This window comes from Gracilinanus agilis, chromosome 2 (genome assembly GCF_016433145.1).
Source record: "Gracilinanus agilis isolate LMUSP501 chromosome 2, AgileGrace, whole genome shotgun sequence".
NCBI classification, from domain to species: Eukaryota; Metazoa; Chordata; class Mammalia; order Didelphimorphia; family Didelphidae; genus Gracilinanus; species Gracilinanus agilis.
The window spans coordinates 275,204,569-275,230,467 of record NC_058131.1 but is presented as its reverse complement, the minus strand read 5'-3'; the positions used below and the strand labels follow the sequence as shown (position 1 = coordinate 275,230,467).

Below are 25,899 nucleotides of genomic sequence, written 5' to 3'. Positions count from 1 at the left end.
CTTCCTGGTACTCTGGTTCTCTCCATGTTCCCTTATGGAAATTTACCCCTTCTGGGTGCTATTTCTCCCCACTTGAGGCTACTCTGAGTAAGTAGTCATGCTGGAAAACAGCTAATGAATTCTAAGTAAGGTATTAATGATTGATAATGGGCTAATGAGTAGCCCTCTTAGTGGTATTTTCATTTATCTTAAGCCAAAGGAATAACTGTATCTAACTTCATCTAAGTTCTAACTAGAATTAAGATTGTAGGGGTGTAAGGAAAGCAGATATCTGAAAGCAGGGGCACAATCTTTCAGCTGTCTCCGAAATAATTCTTTCAGTAAGGCATAATATGTGAGACTGAATGAATGGAAATAGTCAATAAACATTTATTAAGTGTCTATGTCCTGGCTACTGTTTAAAGTGCTAAGATACAAATAAAAAATAAAGACGGTCCCTGCCTTCAAAGAATTTACAATCTAATGTGGGAAGACAACACACAAAAGAAAGTTGTAAAGGTTGGAGGACGGGGCAGAGAAGGGGGTTGTGGTGGAGTCCAGTCCAAGTAATGTAGCTGAAGAGGAATGAAGACTTGACTTGTCTGTGAGCCCTCTTTAAATGGAGGTTTGGGGAGGAATTCTTTGCTCCGCTCTCCAGCTCTCCCATCAGAGAGGCAGGGAGTACTGAGGGGACTAAAGAGATGCGAAGACCAAACCTAAAGCATTCTTGAAGGAGAATATTTGGTCAAAACACAAACAACAACTTTGAGTATATTGATGTAAAGAAAGTTGGACAATTTTTCACTGGGGCAGGAGAATTAACTCTTGTGTTCTCTGTTTCTCTCCCTTTCCATCTCCCCTGCTATGTGTTTAGGCCAGAATTACTTCTTGGCCCAAGGAAAACCCAGGCTCCTGGTTCAGTGAATTCAAGCGTGGTAAACTGGTAAGGAAGCCCCTCACCTCTTTGCAGTTTTGGCTTTAAACCCCAAACCATCTCGTATTTTACAGAATAAAATGGCCCGTTGGCCCAAAGAGCAGCCTTCTACCTGGTATAGTCAGTACAAGCGAGGTTCTATGGTAAGTGGCTAACCTCGGCAGGGCCCCCTTGGCCCGTGCCTGCTTTGGACATGGCCAGACTCACGACACTCTGCATGTTGGACTAATAACCATGTTGGGCACTTGCTGTTACAGGTTTGGCCAAACTTCTTCACATTTAGGTAGAACTCTGAGAAAAGACGCCACACTCCTTCCTCCCTTTCTCCAGCCCCCTTCTCACCCCCATACCCACATCCAAGCCACTCCAGTCTAAAGTTAATTCAGGACTAGGAGTGGGAGGCAGGTTTTAAATTTAGTCTCATCAGAACTCAGGGAGTCCAGAGTGGCAGCTGGGAGTGGGCACCGTTCAGGAGTGGGACTCGGCGTCTGCCAAAGTACAGGGGCTCTCCAGCAGCCTGAGAGTCAAACATAAACATTTTGTGGGAGGATTCATTCTGGCCAATGCCAGCATAGGAACAGAATGAAATTCATCCAAGACCTCTTGAAATGTTGGGGCCCTTCTGACATAACTCCCCTCTCACCTTCCCAGCCTATTTCTACGCCCAAGTGTCTTTGTTGCTCCTCCTTGAGTTCTCATTGACTCTGAAGCTTTCAGCAGTAATGGAGAGGACTGGGCTTATCTCTGAATAAATAGATTAAAGTATCCTGGTGTACTGGCTATCTTATGGCCTTAGATATGGTTTCAGAAACATGGATTCCAACAAATGAGTTTTTACTCAGTGAGGAGAAATCAAAACAAACAAAAACCAAACCTGATTCAAACAGAAGGTAGATCATTATCTGGACAGCCATAGTCCTGGTAGAGACTCCCTCTGCTTTGCAGAGCTGAATCCAGGTCTGCCTTTGAGACTCAAATTGGCATATCCATTTCATTTGTGTGGCAGAATGCCATGGAATCCTAGACACTGCCACTCACATGGGTCCTTTCCCTCTCTTTACCTCCCATTGCCAAGGTAGAAGTAGAAAAAGTTTCTAGAATAAAGAAAGGTCAAAGAAATGATGTCCACAGCCTAAACCTTTCTCCTTCTGGTCCCTTCCTCAGACCTTCCACTCCACCCTGAGAGCTACTTTAAGGAGCTGCTTTCTTGCCCAGGAATCCAAGCTATGGAGATCAGCAAATTCTACCCCCAAAAGACACTATAGGTACCTGTGGCCCCTGGTCCCTATCCCTCTTCCCCTGAGTGTGCACAAAAACTGATCCTCATGATTAGCTCTGCAGAATTCCATGGGAACCATGTGCTGTCCCCCCAAGTATTTCCAAGAGCCTTGGCTTTTAGCCAGCATTTTAATCTGTCAGCTCTCAATAGGTTATCTCTCATTTCTTAAGCTTTAAGCACCTCATTGGCTAATTATTAATATCCCATACTCTGTTTCTTGCTCCCCCTGCCCAAAACAAACAAAACCCCAGCCATGTCAGCCTTTTGCCCATCCCCTTCAGGACTTGTTTTTCTCCTCTGCCACAATATAAGAGGCTTTTTGTTATTTTATTTTTGTGACTTTGCACTGCAGATTTGTCCTGTCTTCATTCTTTCCTGCTTTCTTTCTGATCTTTCTCTCCTTTGCACCCTCCTCTGAAAACAGCCATCAAAACACAGAAGGATCTGGAAATGAATTATCACTCGATAAAGAATAGTAGCTTGAGAGGAGGTGTCATTTGTCCCAGGTGAGATGGGGATGAGAGGACAGTGAGGTGGATGGATGAGTGAAGGTAAAACTCTGTGGGAAGTTAAATCCCCACAGATCCAGGGATGACAAGCTCCCTTTCTGCAATCCACAAAGGGGATCATGCATCCAGGCACAATTTATTCCCCTTCTAGGGATGCTTACAATCTGCAATATAGCTCTGAAAGGGAGTGAACCAGCAGACCTAAATGAGGGAAATTTCCCCAACATCCAAGTTCTTGCAGATTATAGAATAATCTATATTGCCCACCGATACCTTTTCCTTATGGAAATCCATTAAAGGAAAGGATAGTGGACTATTCAGAACCCAAAGGTTACCCAGAAAACGTTCCTTGTATCTTTTGTTTTATTAGCAGACAATTGACCAAGCTCAAAAGTTCAAAGGAAAATACCTACTGATCTTATTGTGCTTTCAAATCCTTATTTCTTACCCTCTCCTCAGCATCTGCAGATGCCTGAATGAATATTCAATGAGGGCTGCTTCTTGTGGGATGTTATAGTTTATCTTTGCTGTCACAGACATAAATAGGTGGAACTAAAATTGCCTGGGGACTTCTGTTCCCCATCTTGGGCAAAGGACCTCATTCCAGTGAGCAGTATGGTAGCCCTCACACACAGAGATGTAACCTAGAAAGGAAGGTAATATCTCGTGAAAATTCTATTCTGTTGGCAGGCTGCCTCTAAAGGAGTAGCTTCCTTTTTCAGATCCTTCTGTCCCCTGCTGAGTTTCCTCTGATCTCTTCCCTCTGGCATGCATTCTTTCTCATAGTCAGTCATATTTCCCTCTCAGAAGGACAACCCAGCCGGATCCTGATCTCTGGTTTGTATACTATTCTTTTATTTATATATTCCTGGATCTTGGTTTGTCTAGACCCATTTGGGCCCATGATGTCAGGCAGATACCACTGAACACCTGCTTTGTTTTCAGATTAAGGGAAGGAACAGCAGAACTGCTATCTAAGGAAATGATTCCTAGCAATGAATCTGCAAACCCCACCTAGACTGCCTGTGGGGTCACAAAATTCTCCCCTAAATCTCACTATTTCCACACACAAAAAACCTACTCAAAGAAAAATTAATTTTAGTTTACCTTGATTTTTAAAATTGACTAATTGTAGAATGGAGAAATACCATGAAATTAAATGATAAAGGGTACTCACACCTCCATAAAACCATGTCAGTAAAATTAATAAAGAGATATTTGCATGTTTTGTGGTCTGGAACAAAATCACCCCATGTTAGGGTTATAAGGGACTTTAGGGATCATCATATTTACCATGTATCTTACAGATGGATAAATGAAGGCTCAGATAAATGAAGTAAATTGCTAAAACTCACAACCCAGAACTAGGATTTGAACCCAAGTCAACTCTAAGCCCCATGGTTTGGCTTGTTTTTACCCCCACTAGATCTTGTCTATCTTCATTTCATATCTAGTTTATATTCAGAGGGGATAAAAAAGACTTGTAGATTAGGTAACTTTGCAGTTTCCTACTGGAAAAAGAACATTTTCTCTATGTCATGGCCTCCAGAGTCATTCATGCTTCCTTAGACTTTGTCAATTACTTGCAGTTTGCAAAATATATACTGTTCTCCATGAAAAAGTCCTATAGCTAAAGTTTATGTAAAAAAATCTGAGTTTTAGTAAGCTAAAAGCTTAGTATAACTCTCTAATGAGGTATGGCAGACAAAAAAGGTATTGTGATCTTAGACTTCATTACAGAAAGTTATAGTGTCCAGAACTAGGAAGGTTATCCCTGGAATACCCTGGGGTGTTATATTCAGATGTAGCAACCACATTTTAAGATAAGCACTAATAATTTTTTTTAAATTCTCACCTTTCATCTTAGAATCAATAATATGTATTGGTTCTAAGGTAGAAGAGTGGTAAGGGCTAGGCAGTGGGGGTTAAGTGACTTGCCCAGGGTCACACAGCTAGGAAGTATCTGAGGCAAGGTTTGAACCCAGGATCTCCCATCTTTAGGCCTGGCTCTCAATCCACTGAGATACCTAGCTGCCCCCTGAGCATTAATAATTTGAAGAGCATCTGGAGGGAGGTAACTAAGATGTTAAAGGGCATCAAAGTCTTACTATGTGGGGAACAATTGAAGGAACTTGTGATGTTTAGCCTATAGATGGAAAGGCTTGGAGGAAAATGATAACTGTCATCAAAGGCTGTAATATAGAGGAAGGATTGCTTATTCTACTTGGCTGTAGAGGTTAAAATAAGAGAAAAGGATAGAAGTTATCAAGTGGCAAATTTAGATTTAATATAAGGAAAAACTTCCTGACTACTAGAATTTCCCAACGCTTTAATGGGACAGCAAGGCTTTCCTCTCAATGGAGACTTTTAAGCAGAATCTAGACAGCCACTTATTAGATATATTGCGAGGGAATTTTAGGTCAGGTATGGGTTATACTAACTAGTCTCTGAAATCTCTTCTAATTCTCACAGTTTGTGAATTTGCATTGTTTTCAACAGCCCACCTCTATGTGGCCTAAACTATTTTTTAAAAAGAAAATCTTCCAATAAATTGTATATCTCCATAAACTAGATTCTCGGTAAGGCTAGTCCTTAGTTTCATTGCCAAGGAATTTAGGAAACTTTTATTAGAACAATCTCACCAACCTTTGCCCAGTAGGATGTTTCTACTCTGGAACTATGCCTCTCCCTGTAATCATCAGGACTCGGTGTCTTGCCATGGCCTCATCCTAGGAATGAAGCAGCTCTGGATTCAATCAACGGAATCACAGCCTAACTTTGGCTACCTTTCACTCCATTTAACGATTCCAACCCAAAGAGAAAATTAAAAGTCTTACTATGATTTAGATATGCCCTGACTTGACCAGTTCTTAAAAAAAAGGCAGCTCAGCTCCCACCTCCTCCATTAAAACTTCCCAGAATATTCGAGGTAGAATTGATCTCTCCTTCCTGTGTACATTGTAGCCCAGGAGAAAGATCCCTGGTTCTGAAGTCAGAGAACCTGAATTTCACAATTCTATCATTAACATTTACTCTCTCTGTGACCTCTTAGGCAAGTCACTTAACTTTTGTGAGCCTCTGTCTCCTCATCAGTAAAATGAAGGCATTGCAAATGGTCTCTCAGTCCCTTCAAGCTCTACATTTATGATCCTGTGAATATCCCTGCATCTCAGACAACTATCTGAGACTTAAATACAAAGTTATATTGACAGATTAACAACTGCCTGGGTGGAGGGCATTCCTTCACCTATAAAATCACAACTTCTTGACATGGTAATGGGGTGCCATTTGGCACTTGTACCCTGCCTCATTTCATGATATCTCTTCATGCATATTCATATTTAATATCTATTTAAATTACAAGCTCCTTCAATATCTCAGATTTCCTTGTATTCTCTTCTCCACTGTTCAGAATGGAGCCCTAGATATGGGAGACATCAGTAAATAGTCTTTGATTGATAAGTTGATTAAATGACAACTACCTTTCATTAGAAAGTTGCTTCACTTATCCATTGCTAATTGAGCCACAGAGGATAGTATATCCTCTGACCATTGTTCCATGACTCCGTAGGGAAAGCTTAGAGGTTTTTTTGGTTTGTTTGGAGATTTTTTTTTTAATTGTCTCTCAAGGCTCTGGGATTATTTTTCCCAAAGAGATTTAGTAAACCATCCCCTTTTTAATGCCAAGCAGCCCAGCTGTAACTGTAGATGGGGAAAATATGCATCCATCTGTGAAGAATGGAATGACAGGCCAGAGTCTGCCTATTGGAGATATTTTTCCTTGATACAGATGGGGTTATAAAGACTGTACAGGAGGATCCATGTATATTCAGAAGGAGAGTGAGATCTCCAGATGCCTACACTCTTTGGCTCCCCCAACAGTTTCCTTTGTATGTGCCAAAGAGGACCAAGGCCCACATGCTACTCTTCAAATGGGGCTCCAGCATATTCAGTCAAGCTCTGTGGGCAGTGACACACTGAAACAGGGCATCTTCTCATGTTTTGAATTGAATTTTGGTTTCTTTTCATTTTCCAGTGGCATGAATAAAGCGGTTCTCTTTATTAAACTAAGGGCTCTTGATCATCAATTTTTACTAGTTCATCTATCATTTAATGATCTTAAAAGCTGTTTAAAAACAAGAAGCCTCAGGTTAGCTTGACCCTTCTGGGGTCATTACCAATCCTGCTGTTAGAGTGGGCTTAAGGGATCCAAATTCACTCTGTTCTGGGCCTAAGTAAGACCTAGTTGGAAAGGCTAAATCTGTCACAAAACACAGGAAAGACAATTTAATAGACATACCTTTGATATGGCCATTATTCAGGGATATTCTTTCTGTTGTTCCCTTCCCTTTGGTTTGAATGATGGAGACTTGGGAGTATTGATGGCCCAGTAAATAAAACCCCGAGCTGCCAGTGTTTCATGTGCCCTGCTATCTCTCCTGACTTCCAGCATGGAAATACAGCCTTCTGAATGTTAGATGGCATCCCTAATAAGACATATGCCTATTCTGGGATATCGCCAAACCTTTCAGTTATCTGCTCTCTATCCTAGCTAGGGTGAGACATAATTTGCTGATATCAGATAGGAGATTTTTTTTCCAAAATCTGCCCCTGAAACAAAATATGCTTCACCCCTCTCCTTAAGGCTAGATGACTCTTTACTGAAGCTGTAAGTCTTGGGTAAATATGACAGAATTGTTCTCCAGAGTCCTCATCCTGGTTGTTTTGAGCCAAGTTTTCATTACTGCCTGTTCCTTGTATGATCCAGACAATTAGGACAAGCTTTGATTTAAAGAAAAAAAGTTATTATTATGTGATGATTCCTGTGCTAGGGACTATGGAAAGTACAGAAAAAAAATAAGTATGACCCCTAGAAAAAATAAACGAAACCTAAAAGTCTACCTTTGAAATCTTATCATCTCATTGGGGAAATGAGAATCACATACATGAAACAACCTAAAACCAGGGCAAGATTTGTATGCTTAAGGGCCAAGTTACAGACTTCAATTACTTAGAAATTCATAGAGAGGAGAGATGGCATGGGCTTAAGGTGGGCTAGGAAGGCTTTGAAGCATTAGTGAGACTTCAGCTGTCCTTGAGCTTTGGCTATTCAGACTAGCCATCAAGGACAAGAGAATTTATTCATTGGACAACATTTAGTAAAATTTACAAAGCACCTACTGTTGCACAAAACACTGTGATAAGAAGTTTTGATAAAGACAGGGTCCTTGCCCTCAGCAGCTTTCTAATAAGGTGGATCATATGTCAACTGAGGGGCAAAAGTAGAGCAGACAAGATGCAATGAGGCAGTTCTTTTTGAACCTGCTCATTCATAAGGGAGCTGGGTTTGTTTCCATTTTTAAAAAAAAAGTCTTGGGGGTCAGCTAGATGGCTCAGTATATTGAGAGCCAGACTTAGGGAAAATCTTGTGTTCAAATCTGACCTCAGATACTCCCTAACTGTTTAATCCTGCCTACCTCTTATTACTTTTCTGCCTTGCAACCAATACATAGTATTGATTCTAAGACAGAAGGTTAGCATTAAAAAAAAGAATGAATGAATGAATGAAAAGTCTTTCAGGTGTGTTATTGTGGTTCCAAGTTGTTCAATTCTGGTTTTACCCTGTATTTCAAATGATATAAAAATGGGTCTGCAATTTGGAAAGCATAAAGCACAATATATAAATGCCAGGATTTTATGGGTCATTTGTTATTGTTATGTCACTGCCTAGTTTCTCCTGCCCCTCTTTGTCTCAAATGCTTTAGCTTTCCTACGTGGACTCGGAGGGGAATCCAGTTGGAGTGGTACAGATGACATTCCTCAGGCTCCTAAGTGCTTCAGCACGGCAGAACATCACTTACAACTGCTACCAGTCAGTCGCCTGGCAAGATGCCACCACAGGCAGCTATGACAAAGCCATTCGCTTCTTGGGCTCCAATGATGAAGAAATGTCCTATGACAACAATCCCTACATCCGAGCTCTCATGGATGGCTGTGCAGTAAGTATTTCATTGGCACCAAGGTCAACACGCTTACTACTGGGACCAAGGTCAAGGATTTGGATAATTTAATGAACATTTAGCTTTATAAGATTAGATACGGATTGGACCTGTGATTTAATTTAGGGACTCTTGGGTAAGGAATCCCCCTCTGCCAAGGCAGGTCAGTATCTTCTCTGCAAATTATAATCTTGGGAATTGCTGAGAGCACAAATGTCAAACTCAGGCTGAGCCAGATTAAAATCAAATTGGCAAATATGTACCAAAATAAATAAAAATACAATAGAATACAGATAATGTCAATATGAGGCTTTTTAAGTTAAATATACAGCCTGCAGGGATCCTTGTGTATGTTTTAGTGGCCTTGTTTCTATTTGAGTCTGACCACTGACCTTTGGTACTGAGAGATACAATAACTTGCCCAAGATTGCACAGCTATTATGTGTCAGAGGCAGGATTTGATTCCAGGTCTTCCAGGCTTCAAAGTCAACTGTCCATCCATTCTGCAACACTTCTGATTTTCTTCAGACTTTTCTTCAGACCCTATAGATATAGATATGTGAGTGTATATGTTTATAGAAATAAATGTCTATAGAGACTGAAGAGAGAAATCTACATATGTATAAATATATATATATATGTATATATATAATATGCACACTCATCATGTATGTATACATGTCAAAAAGGGGACCAGGTTTAGAGAAATTACTCCAGCCAAGATGCTAGGAAAACATCTCACATGGTGGCTTAGAGACCACATCTTCATATCTATAGGGGAGCACATGCATTCCCATGAGAAAGATAAAAGCAGACTTGAAATCCAGATGTACGTACAAAATTGCAAAGTTTTGATAGAAGAATAAGGGAGGGACCTTTCCTTCATACATCACTGAATCAAAATGTGCCTAAACTCTGTCCCTCCAGTTCCTGCTATAACCCAATAAGTTTGCCTTACTACCTGAGGTGTGGTGGATAAGTACTAGGTTTTAATGCATCATCTCTTCAAGGAAATACTTGTGCTAATTAAATGGAGGCATTCTAGAAACTAGGTTAGCCAAAAGGAATAATTAAATATAGGCATATCAGAGAGGGAGAGAATGAGGTTTGGAGGCAGGCAGGATCTTACCCTATCCATCATAGGATATGAAGGCTACTCCAACCCCTGATTGGAAGTATGCAAATGCTGTGAGCCCCAGATTGACCCCTAATGAAGTGATTGTCCTTCAAACAATTTAAGGAGACAGTGAATACAGTCTGAATTGGACATGTTGCTGTCTTAAAGGCAAAAGGAGAGGATTCAATTGGCATCGTTAATTCTCTTACCATTGTTGTAAAGAGATGAGAGCATTCATCCTTCTTCCCCAAATTCTAAAAGCTATATGAGATCATTGATTTTCAAGACCTCAGAGCCTAGAGAAACTCAATACCTTTCATCTCTGCAGTGAGAGCCAGAGACTCCAGCATCTACCCTGGGGTGCGGACTAACTGGGGGAGCTGATCTACAAGAAAGGAAAGGAATTACACCTAAAAATATGATAAAATAATTGACTTTAAAGAGATTAATGCTGACAATCAAAACAGGGAATTTGGGATATTGGTTGAGGAAATAAACAAGGTCACTTTAGAACAAAGGGCTAGGAACAGTGATGGGCAACCTTTTGAGCTCAATGTGTCAAAATTCACCCAAAAAATGAGCATAACTTGGGTGGTGTGTCACTTCAAGAAAAAAACCATAATTTTGTGATATTTATAGTTTAAATAACAAAAATGTATAATTGTAATATATAACTATTTAATAAACCAAAAGAGGTAAATTAATATAGGTAGAATTGTCATCTATAGTGCCCAGAGTGTCTACACTACACTACAGCAAATGTTTCATTCTCGCCATGCAGCCCCATACTTTGCTGTATGCAACTGCATGAGGCCACATTTCATCGAAAATGGCTACGTGTGTCATGGGTTTGCCATCCCCAGGCTAGGGCCAAGGCTTAAGGCTCCCAACCTGCCCTGGGACACATTTGGAAAGAAAAGGGAAGATCTGGTACTTTTAATAATAATAGCTAATTAGAAAGCCAAGTGGCCTAATGAGTAAGACGGTAGGACTTGGAGTCAGGAAGACCCAAATTCAAATCCTAACTCAGATTATGCGGTTAGATCCTGGGCAAATGATTTAACCTTTAACTTAAGCCTCAGTTTCCTCCTCTGTAAAATTTTAATAACAATAGCAATTATGATAATATATGTATGGCCCAGATCAAATTGCTTACCATCTCTGAATGAGGGCGGAGAAAGAAGGAATTGGCGATAGTTTAGATCTTGTAATTTGGGTAAACATATTGAAAATTACTATGACATATAATTGGGAAAATAAAATATCTTTGAATTATGAAAATAATAATAATAAAAGCACCTGCTAGTATCAAATAAGGTTAAATATGTTCAATGCTTTTCAAACCTTAGAGTGCTATATGAAATGCTAGCTATTATTATTACCTGTATGTTGCTCTAAGATTCTCAAAATTCTTTACATATTATCTCATTTGAATCTCACAACTCTGTGATATAGACACTATCATCATTCCTGAGTTGCTGATGAGTAAACTGAAGTTGAAAGAGATTGAGTGGCTTGTTCAGAATTGCATAAGTGTCTAAGACAGTATTTGAACTCTGGTCTTCCTGACTCCAGGTCTAGCGTTCTATCATTCACTCACGTAGCTAACTTTTTTCTCTCTTCCAAGTACGATGTGATGAAAAAGATAACAGAAGAAAAAAAAAACATTAAGCATCCTTCCAACTCATTCCACAGTCACTTGGTGAATTTGCCACTTTGTACATATCTAACTACCATCCTCACCAATGTACCTCTGTACTCATGCTAGACTTACAACCAAGGAAAGACTATCTAGAACTGTATGAATGTGTCAGATTTTGTAGGACACTGACAATGTACACTCCTTTGGTGTAGAAACAACTGAACCTGGCCCCTAGGTAGCAAGAGTAATTGGGTAAAATAAAAATGAATCAATCAAAAATATGTATTAAGCCCTTGTGATATGTTAGGTACTGTGCTAAGTGATAGTGATACACCAAAAAAAAAAAAAAAAGTTAAGATAGCCTCTGCCCTCAAGGATCTTACAGCCTAATTTGGGGGTGAAGAAGAGGAGAGCAATAGCAATGTATATCGATATGTACTGGATGTGTATAGAAAGTAGCTTGGGAGCATCTACGTAGCATAGTGGATAGAGTGCCAGGCTTAAAGTCAGGAAGACTGATTTCAAATCCAGAGTCAGACAATTACCAGCTGTATGACCCTGGGCTAGTCACTTAACCTTGTTTGCCTCGTTTTCCTCATCTGTAAAAGAAGTGGAGGAAGTAAATTACAAACTCCTCCAATATCTTTTCTAAGAAAACCCCAAACTCATGAAGAGTCAGACACAACTGAAACGAATGAACAATGTTAAATGCTTCAGGTCAGGTAGCACAGTAGATAGAAGTCAGGTCTGGAGTTGAAAGAACCTGGGTTCAAATCTGGCCTCAGATATTTCCTCAATGTGCAACCTTGAACGAGTCAATTATTACTGATTGCCTAGTCCTTGCTACTCTTCTGATTTAGAATTGATACTAAGACAGAAGGTAGGGGTTCGGAAAAAAAACAATAGATGGAAGATAATCTTTAATAGGAAGGAAGGAATAGGAAAAACACCCTGAAGAAGGTGATGCTTAAGCAGAATCTTGAAGGAAGCAGAGCTTATATGAGATGGGTGCGAGAAGGGAGAGCATTCTGGACATGGGAGAAAGCCATTGCCAGGGCATGGATGTGGATGATGAAACATCATTTGTGAGAAATAGCAGAGAAGGTGAAACTGAGTAATATAAGAAGTCTAGGAAGGGGAAAAGAAGCCAGATTGTGAAGAGCTTTAACTGCCTAAATGAGTTTATATTTGATCTGAAAGGAGCTACTAGAATTTATTGAGTCAGGGTAGAAGGGACATACTTTAGAAAAATTGGTTTGGTGACTTTACAGAGAATGAATTGGAGAGAAACTGGAGAAAGGAAAACTAGGTAAGAGGTTTTGGTATTGTAACAGTCCAGGCAAGGCATATTCAGGGGGTCAAACTGGTTATAGGAGTGGAGAGAAAGGAACATACACAAGAGATATTATGGCGAGAGAACCCTTAAGATTTGACAACTTATGAGATAGGTGATGGAAAGGGAAGAATCAAGGAATAATAAGAATAATGGTTCACATTTATATAGAGCTTTAAGATTTTGGGGCCCCTTATGTACATTATCTCATTTGATCTCCACAACAGCCCTGGGAGGTAGGTGCCACTATTGTGTCCATTTTCTAGATTGGGAAACTGAGGCTGAAAGGGGTCAATGGATTGATCAGGATTATACAGCTAGTGATGTGTCTGAAGCAGGAAAGATAATGAGTTCTGTTTTGGACATTTTAAATTTGAGATGTCTGTTCGAAATGTCCTGTAGGCAGTTGGTATTTTGGGACTGGATAGAAACTAGGGCTGTCTGGACATACAGATCTGGGAATCATAAGCAGAGAGATGAAAATCAAACCTTTTGGGGGCTGAAGAGATCACCAAGAGATTGTAGAGAGAAAAGAAGTCCAGGATAGAACACTGAGGAAAACAAACAGTGGGAGATCCAGTGAAAGAGACAAAAGGAATCGCCAGGTGGAGAGGAAGAGAACCAAGAGAGGGGTGTCATAAAAACCAGAAAGTGGAGAATATTTGGAGGAGAAGATGGTCAGTAACATCAGATGCTACAAAGAAATCAAGAAAGATAAAGATTGAAACGAGGTCATTAGACAATTAAGAGATTTCTGGTCAATTGAGAAAAAGGAGAACCCCCAAATAAATGCTGCTGCTTTCTTCCCCAACATAGCTGTGTTCCAGGTCTTCCCCATATCTAGCTCTCCTACCATCAATTTAATTGCCTTCGTTTTCAAAATTGCTACTTACAAACCTTCCATAGGACCACTAGTCTAGGAAGACTGAGAAAGTAAATGATAAATAATCTCTGAGAAGGGTCTCAAAGGACCCCATTTGAGGAACACTTCTTGATGTTTAATTACAGGCTGTAGATGTCCCCAAACACTCTTATTTTGCATAATGACTCACCATAGACTTCTCCTTCAGGAATTTTACATGGAGCCTGTTTATAATCTCAACCCATCATACCTCTCAGGGGAATGAGTTCCATTTTCTTTTCTACCCACTGGCTGAAGTAGGGTAGTTTATTGTTGGTCCTAAACTCCCCTCCCATATAAGTTTTAAAGCTAGTTTCTCTCATTCTAGGTGTGGGATTTGTAGGAGCATAGATTCCTAGAGCCAGAGCTAGAAGGTATTGAGAAACTCCATGTTTTTCAGTTGAGGAAACTTGAGAAACAAAGAGGTTAAATGATTTGTGATAGTAAGAGACAAGAGTAGGATTTGAATATAGATCCATTGACTCTTCCTTTCTGTCTCTATCATGAGTCAATTCATTCCTCTCTCGGCCTCTCTGTTCAGCTCCAGTGAGCCTAGGCATCAATTTTCTCTGCATCTTTTATGAACAACAGCCCTGATATATATATTTGTAATATTCACTGGGAGCCAGCAATGATCAGACTTAAGAGAAAGACATTTTTAAATCTCAGTACACTGCTCAGACAACACCCAATCTAACTTCCTACAGTCATTAGCTTCATTTTCTGAGGCTTCCAGCTCTCATATCCATTCTCCCTCCTCCACTTCAAATGGCCAAATGACCCCTGACTGACAACCAGCTATTGTATAAGTGAATTCCATCCCATATCCTAGCCCCTTCTAGCTTCTTAGGTGAGGAAAGTTCCCATGGAAACACAGGATGCACATATCAGGCCAGAACACCCACTGACCTAAGAGAGTTGGATTGATTTGTATTATAATAGCAAATACCAAAGGAATTGAGGTTCTAATTCCTAGGCCATTATTTGGATGTGTAACCACTGATCTTATTGCCCTGATGGGCACAGTTTCTGGGATGTGCCCAGTTCTTTGGAGAAAAACAAATCATAGGGTGTGATGGGCTGAAAAGCTATATCGCATAAATTCACTTGTTTGTGCAGTTTTGCATGCCCCAGGGGGAACATTGCTGCTACCATAATAGTTATTTATGTTTCTGAAATAACGGGGTGACCAGCCAGCCCAGTAAAACAGTCAGAGCCCTTGAGGATTCTATCAAACTTTAAATATGTCCTCTCTAAGCACTTTGGTAATCTTAGGCACGCAGCCCATAAATCCAGATGAAATTGCACATATCTGTTTGGTAACTTCTGCCCCATCCTTAGGGAGGTAGAGGGACTGCATTGGAGTCACTGTGAATTCCTCATTCCCAGTCCTAGGCCCAAAGGTCTGGGAGAGGGAGGTGGAGGGTTCTAGGTCTATATTTAGTTGGAAAGGGGTCTAAAAGGTCATCTAGGGTAATCTCTTCTCAATGTAGGTCTCCCCTCTGTAGCATCCCTCCTAAATAGCCATCGAGATATGCCCACTAGGTTTACTCTATCTTCCTTGACATTTCAAAGTTTGGAAAAAGCACCCCCCCAAATTAATAAAATAAAATATAATAAATTAATTTTAAAAATTCAATATTCTTCTGTCTAAAATTATACCAAATTCTCTAACCTTTCTCTTAACTTAAAGAAGCAATGTGACATAGCAGATAATGTGCTATATGTGAGAACAAGAACACCTTGGATCAAATGTCATCTCTAAGGCCTACTATGTAACCACAGTTACCTCTCAGTTATCTTATCTATAAAATGGGGGTAATAATAATATCATGGGGATATCGTGAGGTTCAGATAAGGTTATATTTATAAAAAGCTTCCAAAATTTCAAAGCACTATATTTAAAATACTAGCCATTCTTAAATAGGTTATTATTATCATTAAATGGAAGTAGCCTTTGGAATTGAAAAGGCCTGGGTTTCAACCTCATAGCTAACTCTGTATGACCTTGGGACAAGTCACTTTACCTCTGTCAGAGTCTTGTTTTCCACATTTGTACAAGGAGGATGCTGAACTTGTGCTCTCTAAGCTCCTAAGCTTCTGTGATTCCCACATTTGGGAATGGATTCTAGCCTGCTAGACCACAGGGAAGCCAGATTAGCTAAACCTGATTCTGAAGCTATCACAACTGGATAATGACATGGATCCTTAATAGGATTTGTTTCCTGGGACCCAAGTCTGATTGTCCAAGCAAATCATTTGTACTAGTCTGCCAACTCTTTTTTTTCTTAAGTATTTTTTTAAAAACTCTTAATTTCTATCTTAGAATCAATATTGAGAATTGCTTCCAAGGCAGAAGAGTGATAATAGCTTAGCAATGGGGATTAAATGACTTGCCCAGGGATCACACAACTAGGAAATAAGCCAGATTTGAAACCAGCACCTCCTCTCTCTAGGCCTGGCTCTCCATCCCCTGAGCCACCCAGCTGCCCCCAAGTCTGCCAATTCTTAGTTCTACATCCCATCATAGTCTGTTGCATTGAGGTGCTCTGTGTTAGTATGTTACCCCGTACATATTTCACTGGAAGATAATTAAAGCTTATAGTTGACAATTGCACTAACTTCCCAAGAATTGGGGCCATTTTCTTTTTAATCAGTCTTTCTTCCTCTTTCCCTCTTTCCTCTATCCATATAATTTTAGACAAAGAAAGGCTATCAGAAGACTGTTCTAGAAGTCAACTCCCCGAAAGTGGAACAAGTACCTATCGTGGACATTATGTTTAATGACTTCGGTGAAGCCTCACAGAAATTTGGATTCGAAGTGGGACCAGCTTGCTTCATGGGTTAAGAGCCACCCAAAACTAGTCTCCAAATGAGCAACCTCGTAACCTCATTTCACCATTTTTTTTTTTTTTTTGCGTGTTACACGCTCGTTCTGATACTGGACAGCAAATGGTCTCTTTTTTTTTTTAAGCCCACCCCAACCCCTCCCAATTCACCTGAATTCAACTGTGCCACCACACTCACTGTGCTGAATCTAAAAGCAAGAGAATGAATGAAGCAACGAGAAAACCCCTCCCCCAACAGGAACCGCATCACATGATCTAGACAAATCTTCCATGGCAGGCAGCCAATCAAAAGCCAAGTACTGTACATCCCGCCAAACGCTCAATTTCTCCAGTTCCTCTGTGGACTTCACATTTCATCCACTCCAAACTATCATGACAAAAAAAGAGAAAACAAATACAAAAAACTGGGGCAAAGACTTTTCTTATCACAATTTGCAACCAATCAGTGTTTATGGACCATGTTTTGTTTTTAGAAATAACAAAAGAAACTTGAAAATGTGCAAATCACTTGACCTTCAAAAAATGTTCTAAGGCGAGTTTTGTAAAGGTCATTTCCACAATCGTTAGTGCCTCCATATATAAAAAAAATCCCCCCAAAGATGATGGCTATACCTTTTCCCGTGTACTAAAGGTGCTTATATTTTTGTAAGTTTGTAAGTAAATATTTGTATTGTATATTATTATAAATGTTAAGTATTCCTGGCTTCTCAACATGCATGCAGATGAAACCATAATTCCAATGGGAAACTCTAGAAATGGGCAACATGTCTGCTCTTGTTCTCCATTACTAATTAGCAACAAGAGCCCTCAACTGAGAAATTGCCACAGAAGGGAAAAGCATACAAGTCAGCAAGAATTCATGCTGGCGAGTGCCGCCCATGGGAAAAAAAAATGCAAAACAAAAAACAAACAAAAAAAAATCATGTTGGTGCCACTATTCCCTGAAATATTTCCATCAACTCTACTTTTTAAATGGAAAAAAAAGCAGCAACAAAAAAGGAAACCAATTTCCAATTCAGCTTTTTCTATGCATGTTTCCCTTCATAGGCAAGTTTAAATTAATTTACAATCATTTCCTTAAAAAATATACATTTCCTTTCTCTTCCTACAGATCCTGATGGGAGAATGTATATGGCAGGGAAATCTTGTTTTCTATAAATAATAAATAAGTGAAAATTGGTGCTTTTTTAAAAAAAAATTCTCTTGTGGTGCTATCTGTCTTAAGAACTCCTTAATACAACACTGGGGGTGCCCAGTCATGATTCATTCTCCCCACTTTCCGTGCATTGGCAGTGGCCTATCTAGCCTGTGCCTCATGCCCTGAACTTAATATAAATTCATATCACTTTCATACCCATTCAGTATGTGGAAAGCATTCTCCCCGTGCCCATCCTCCCTCTTTTCCTGTCTCTTATTGTCTTATTGGTAGCTTTTCATGCCCATGTAGAAAGTATTGTATGTACTTACTTGGTTTGAAAAAAAGAAAAGACTATTCATATGTGTTCTCTGCTTGTAATTATCCCAGATTGTACTCAGTTCCTGAATGTTTGTGGTGCTAATTTATGTTTGTTCATTGTACTGAAATGAAGATGGAACTGTCCAGTTATCATGTGAGCTGTCTCAGCTGGGCTGCCTTAAAAACAGCTTAGACAGAGAAATGTGCAATTAGCTTCCTAATTCCTAGCATGGCTGCCAGGAGCCCTGCTTTCACACAGCCTTCTTTCCACATAAGCAATTTGAATTTCCATCTGCAAAAGCCTTGGACATATTCTTCTGCAGATTCTTCCCCTTTGGATCTCTGTGGTGGAAATACTCTCTCCCTCCATGTACGTATGTGTCTCGTCCCTCCTTGTGCATAGCACGGGGTAGGGGCCTAAGTTGGAGTTGGGAGGAGCAGGTGAAGGGGGGCTCCAGGAGTCAGGAAGGAAAGGGGATCATTTACTGTGAAAAGTTCCCTATACGTGATGCCCTTTCCATCTGTGAAAAGGGAAACTGAGTTGGTTTTAGGGGAGAGAGTCCAAGGTGTTCAAGCCCAGGGTGTTCCACTGGGGCAGTAGCTGAGTTTGCCTCCGAAGGTTGTGATACTGACTGCTATGGTGCTTTGCCTTGGTGCCTCCCATCGTGCCTACTCATCCCCACTTGGGAAATGGTACTAGCTTAGGAAATTACAGCAGATTCTTTGAGGGGGGCACACCAATCCCCTCCAGTAAAGCAAAAATAGATGTTCATGCCAAAGAAAAGTCTACTCCATGGGGTAGCCAACGGTCAAATGCTCACAAATTCATCTCCTCAACAGAGAAAAGCCATAGAGAATGGTTGTGTTTACACCATGTAATTTTTGTCTAGGTCATGTGATTCTGTGGTGATTCCTCATCAAAGGAGTTTTGTCCTTTTAATTTCTTTGTAATTTTAAAATTTTTTTTCTCCCCTTGTGATGCCTTGAAAGTGTTGTAATTTGTAATAAAATCCAAACTTGTCCCATGTCTCCTATTCCCTGCTCCCAAGACCACTTTAGCTACGGTATATGGCAATAAAATTACTTCTTATATTTGCAGAAATTCTTTTTGTGTAATTTTATTTTTTGCCCTAATATATAAGACTTGAATAGATGTTGATTAAAAGGAAGAAAAGAAAAAAAACTATGGAAGAGATTCTAATACATAAAGCCCTTTGAAATATACTATCAAATGACGTATTGTGCATTTCCTCAGAGCCCAGTAAACTTGTCATAAAATTTAACTGTAATGCCCAGGGAAGGGGTATTTTTAAATATTTTAAACCTGTGTAACAAAGGAATAAATGTAATAGATTTTTTTTCAATAAATCAAGTTTCCTGTTTCCACCTTAACCAAAGTGATGTGGATGTCTTCTTAAGTATGTTGGAACTCGATTATACCCTTTCCCCCTTCATTCACTGATGTGTTACCAGACCCTGAGAAAGGCCAGAGTTCTCAAAAATAATGAATCTTATCAACCAGAGAAGAGTAAGACAAACTGTAGGGATGGATAATTTTTTAAAATTTCACAAATCATGTCTCCACTTTAAAGGAAGTGAATATTGACTTAACTATATATGATGCATTTTTTTTAATTAAAAAAATTAAGTATTTACTATGTGCTAGGCACATCTCCATAGGGAGATGTTAGAATGGGACAAATCACCAGCTTACTCAGCTTCTAGTTCAAGCCTCCTTTGGATATTGAAATATGTCACTGAACTCTTCACTATCATTGTAGTTGGCACAGTTGTGGAAAGCTTCACTGATATAGTCATGGGTGAAACTTTGAAAATTAAAAGGATTATTCAAATCATAAGATTATGGTGGGAAAAACTGAATAGAAGCCAAGGGACCTGGATTCTAGTTCTGACTGAGTCACTGATTTGCTGTGTGACCTTGGCAAATGATTTCATCTCCACAGGTCTTTTCTGCATTCATAAAGGAAGGGGCTTGGGGCTAGATGATTCATAAGATTCCCTTCTAGCTCTAACATGAGTGATGTTAAGTCAAATGTTCTCTTAACTTATTCTCTTTTTGAATTTGAAAGAATCTAGGCCAGGATCAGAGTATCTGGTAAGTATGGATTTTCTTCTTTTTTTTTAATTAAATTAAATTTTGATTTAATTTAATTTTCCATGGTTACATGATTCATGCTTTCTCCCTCCCCTCATCCCTCCCTCCTTGTGGAGTTGACAAAAAATTCCACTGGATTATACATATACATATACATATACATATACATATACATATACATATATATATATTATCACTTGAACTCATTTCCATATTATTCATTTTTGTAAAAAAGTACTCCTTTAAAACCAAAACCCTAAGTCATGTACCCATATAAACAAGTGATAAATCATATTTTTTCTGGATTTCTACTCCCACAGTTCTTTCTCAGGATGTGGAAGTGATCTTTCTCATAAGTCCCTCAGAATTGTCCTGCATCATTTCATTGCTTTTAGTAGCAAAATCAATCACATTTAATCATCCCACAATTTCTCTGTGTATAATATTCTCCCAGTTCTACTTATTTCACTCTGTATCCGTTCATGGAGGTCCTTCCAGTTCTTACAGAAATCCATCAATTCATCACTCTTTATAGCACAATAGTATTCCACCACCATCATACACCACAATTTCTTCCGCCATTCCCCAATCAAGGGACTTCTCCTCATTTTCCAATTTTTTGTTATCACAAAGAGTGCAGCTATAAATATTTTTGTACAAACAGGTCCTTGCCCAGTTTTTATTAATCTCTTTGGAATATAAACTCAATAGCAGTATTGCTGGATCAAAGGGCATTCATTCTTTTAAAGCCCTTTGGGCATGATCCTAAATTGCCCTCAAGAATGGTCAGGATTTTGCTTCTTTCAATTAAGTATTTCTTGAAACCTACTATGTGCCCATTTCTGGGTTCAGTGCTGGATATGGAGAGATTGATAGTATTGAAGAGATATATAGTCTCTGCTCTCCAGTATATTTTAGGAAATGCTCTCCTGTCTGATTGTTTTGCATATTTGCAACTAGAAGAGATTAGGCTATAATTGAGCCAAAATTTTTGGTGCAAACTGTGTGCAGTGGAAGGTCAGGAGAAGGAGAGACCAGAATATAAAAAGTCACAATATAAAAAGAAATTCTTGAAGGAGCCAGGACTAAATAGGACCTTGAAGAATGGTTAGAATATTTAGAAAGGATTAAAATCATCCTAGGCAAAAAGTAAAGTAATTGTAAAATCACCAACTGTGGGGAATCAGCCATAGGATCATTGAGTTGAAAGGGACCTCAGTCCACTTCCCTTCTTTTACAGATGAGAAAACATGGATGAAACAGATGAGGGGCCTTGGAGTTTAACTGATATGCCCAAGGTCACATAAAGAGCACTAAGGAGGTAGCAAGTGATTATTTTGGCTGTGTTTTTATAAAGGTTTATTCGTGTAGCCATTTATAAAGTCCTCGAGGTGAGTAGAGAATTTGGCCTTAGTAGCTGTATGACTGCTGTGATTAAATGTAAAATTATGTCCAATAAAAGATTGGGAATTGTGGTACTCTATAGATATCATAGCATGGAGACAGGGAACCCAGCTATAAAACCAAAGCAAAGCCTAATTAGAAGGAATTCTAGAGAATATCTAATTCAACCTCTCCCCATCTCCATTTTATAGATGAGGAAGATGGGCCAGATAGAGGAAGTAGTTTTTCCAAGATTATAGAGGTGGTCAATGGTAGAGCTGGACTCCGTTTGGAGGCAAGACAACTAGAATTGCGCTTGACAAACTCAATGTTGGGTTCTTACTATCAACCTCCACTTGTCTTGCCTCCAAATGGAGACGATGAAATGCCTGAGATCCCAGAAAGGAGTTAGAAGGCCTTTGATGGACATCTGCATGATGTTGGCCAACAATATATCGATGATGAAGCATCAAACAAATGCCTGAATCATACAGATTCATATGTTGAAATGGAGGGGTTAATGATGGCAATTCAAGACCAGATCATTGGCATCAGAAGTGGTAGATTATATTTAAGATGCACAAGCTTAGTTGTTCCAGGTAGCTCAGGTAAGAGAATATTAGAAAAATATCATAAAATTAGAAATGTGTCACCAATCAATACCAAGCAACATGTGACCTTGCAGCTGGAATTATACATCAAAAGCCCAGTGTCTTTCATGGACTTAAAGACAAAAATTTCTCATCCTATAAATACAGACCTAGAAGGACAACTCAACCAATTAACTTCTCTGGAATTGGACTGTTATCAGAGATTGAAGATTGACAAACTCAATATAGCACTAATCCATAAAAAAAATTTGAAAACAACATTTTTCATAGTTATGGCAACACCAAATAGGCATGGTCTCCAAGTTCTGTGGAACAAACAGCTTTGAAAACATAAAGACGTAGAAGAAATCAAAATGAGAGGACTGGTTTAGGCAGTCAGGTGGCACAGAAAATAAAAAGGGGAAGGGTAAAATATGCATGTATTAAAAGTCTGCATGTGCCTGGTACTATGCTACATGCTTTATAAATATTGTCTCATTTAACCCTCACAACAATCCTGAGTTAGGTGCTATTATTATCTCCACTTTGAAGAAACTGAGTCAGATGGCAGTTGAAGAAACTGAGTGAGACAGCAGTTATGTGACTTGCCCAGGGTCATATGGCTAGTGAGTGTCTGAACACTGGAGTTGGAGTCTAGAAGACTTGAGTTCAAATTGGTCTCAGGCACTTAACTGTGTGACCCTGAACAAATTGCTTATCTTAGTCCAAGCCTGCCTCAGTTTCCTCATATGCAAAATGAGGATAATAATAATAGTACATACCTCATAAGATTGTCGTGAGTTTCAAGTGAGATATTTTAAAGCACTTTGCAAACTTTAAATAGCTATATAACTAGTAGTCATTGAGGTTATTTATTATTATTATGTTCTCGTCCCAGTTCTGGCTTTTATGCAAGTGGTACCAAGGAAATGCTTCCACCATTTCTATCTGAACCTCATCAAACAAAGATGAGAAAAATGGGATAACAGTGATAATGGTGGTGGTTGTGAAGATATTTGATCTACTTACCCAACAAAGGTTTTGTATTGCAAAATCACTTCCTAAGTCTTGGAGCACCGCCAAGGAGTAGAGCCAAGCTCTGACAATCCAGCATGGCAGGTTGTCAGGAGGATAGAAATTCCACACTCAATTTACCCTATGTGATTTTTTTTTACAGTGACATTCACTTGTATTGAAATTATTGCAATCAATATCCTTATCCAGCTCAAAGGAGACACAGAAAAATAATACAGGTTCATGGCAAGAACAATGACAGCCATTGACTACCCACTATCCAAAAATAAACCCCTGAACAACCCCCTAGATTATGGAAATTTCCCCTAGAATGAGCCTAGCAAAAAACCAGCAGTTAGTGAGTTAATGCAAGTTTCTAAAGTTCCCAGCAAGAAAATACCTGGCCTGAGTTTGTTCCCAAACTCCTAGACCATAGAAACAGTGAAACACAAGGAAATTAAGGCAATGACAAACTAGCACAGAATCACCCTACCAGAACTGTATTCTTAGTGATCCTATAACAGAAAAAACACCATGGGAACAAAACATTGGACCAGACTGATATTATTGTATCTTAATCGATGTAATCAACTACCATAACTATCTCCTTGATTGATGATGGGAATGAATAGTATAATATAACTATATACATAATCTAATTAGTTAAAATATAATTAACTATTATGCTTAGCTAGGAACTGATGTACTTGTACATTACGCATGGCTGAAAAGAATAAGTTCAAACTAAGCCAGTCCATAATGAATAATTTTTGACAAGCTTGCTTCTTTGTTTAACCACAGTAAGATATTTGGTAAATGTCAATCTTGTGATGTTTCAAAAGTTAATATGTGATTTTGAATGTATGGGAAGAAAAAAACCTGTATGAGATCATAAAGAAAAGAGGGTATAAAAATTAAAATCAGCAGATGGCACGAGAGAGAGAGAGAGAGAGAAGGAACAGCCTCTGCAATTTTGACTTGTACTCTGGCTCATTTTCATTTCATTCTTCAACACACCATCCTACCTCCAGAGACCCAACCAAGCAAAGAGCGGGCTCTTCACAGGAACTTGGATCTCTCTAGGACATCCAGCAGGATCTAATGCTCTGAGGGACAGGATCCCTAGAACACAGAAACAGTATAGGAGGAGCCTAATCACACAGTAGAAAATGTAGAAAAGAAATGGGTATATCCCAGAATTTTCCAGAAAGAAAAAAAAGAAAGTGTTAGAGTTCCTGGTACACAGCCTGAGGCTCTCTGGTGGCCTCACTGTTTGGCCAGTATGGCCAATCATACCTCCTCCTACCCAGCCTGAAGGACAAGCTATTCCCATTTTCTTTTCACACTTTTCACATAACTGGAGCTATAGATTGTCTTCCCTTCTTGTTTCTTTCACAGTGTGCACCAAAGAACTGGGCATAAAAAAGGAGCTCAGGAAACATTTCTCTAAAGACTCCACAATCCATTAGACTGTAAAGTCCTGGAGGGCAGGGTTTGCCTTTTACTTCTCTTTGTTTCCCCAGAGCTTAGCAGAGTACCTGGAACATAAGGAGCACTTAATAGAGGCTTGTGCGCTGACTGACTGGCTGAATCCTAGAGTGTCAGAACCAGAAGGGAATTTATAGATCATCTAGTCCAACACAATTATGTTACAGGTGGGGATACTGAAGCCCAAAGAGAAATGGGTTATTCAATATACATAGCCCTATATAGGTTTCTCAGATAGGCAAATGGTTGAGATCTCATGTGGGGATTCCCTCCAATAAAGCAGCATCCACATCTGCCCATCCAGTGTGCCTCATGTGCATGTTCTTTCTTCCTTTTTTTTTAAGCCCTTAACTTCTGCTTAGTACCAATTCTAATACAGAAGAGCAATAAGGACTAGACAATAGGGGTTAAGTGACTGACCCAGGGGCATGTGGCTAGGAAATATCTGAGGCCAGATTTAGGTCGTCCTAACTCCAGATCTGGTGCTCTGTTCACCATGCTACTAGCTATGCTTTCATCCATCTTCATTCACGAGTTTTGCCCTGTGATAGTCTATTCAGTGTGAGAGGAGGAACTTTCTTTGTCACCACAAGATACCATTGGAATATGTGAGCTGTTTATCAGTTATCCCTTGCTCTTGTCACATGGCCAGCCCATTGCCTTTTTTCTATCATGAATTCTTTCAAACACATCCTTTATTCTTCTCCATAACTCCTTATTTGCTATGTGTCACAGCCTCCCTACACCCACAATGTGCCTCCCCATTGCCCTTTGAGTGGTACTTATTTTTATTTCTTCAGGCACTAGTATTCCATGTCAGAAGAATTTCATCTTGATTAACTCATTTTTTTTCTTCTGTTTTTTTTTTCATGCTTTCCAACTTTTTTCCATGCATTACATTTACTCCTCTCTGTTGTGGACTGCAAATTCCTCTAGGTCAAGGTCTGTCCTTCTAATTCTCTTGTTTTCTTCCCAGAGAACCTAGAATAGTACCCTGTGGAGTAAGGGCTCAGAATGTGTTGACTTCTTTCCTAATGAGCCAGAGACCAGACTGGTGGAGGCGGGCAAATCTGGTTGTGCCTTGAAGCTCCCCAGGAGGCCTGGAGCCCACTCTGCACGCACTGCATTCTGTGGCACCAATCCCAGGAAAGAAACTAGCTGAGCCAGGCAGGATCCCACGGTGTCCATCTGTCCCCTGGGCTACAAGGAGGGCCTTCCTTGGGATCCTGTGACATTCACATTTAAATGTTTGCACGAATATCTTAATATCAGAATGGAGAAGTGTAGGATTTTAGAGGTGTAAAGAGACT

General features: G+C 39.5%; 1 protein-coding gene across 1 annotated transcript in view; it reads left to right on the top strand.

Annotated features, from left to right (window-relative positions):
* Positions 1-19,100, top strand: part of COL5A1 (collagen type V alpha 1 chain) — a 229,289-nt gene extending 210,189 nt beyond the window's left edge. Inside the window, exons 64-66 of the mRNA XM_044659681.1 lie at positions 988-1,056; positions 8,467-8,700; positions 16,395-19,100. Coding sequence (XP_044515616.1) covers positions 988-1,056; positions 8,467-8,700; positions 16,395-16,541 — 450 coding nt within the window. The 3' untranslated portion in view covers positions 16,542-19,100. The remainder of the gene's footprint in view (positions 1-987; positions 1,057-8,466; positions 8,701-16,394) is intronic.
* The last annotated feature ends 6,799 nt before the right edge of the window (positions 19,101-25,899 follow it).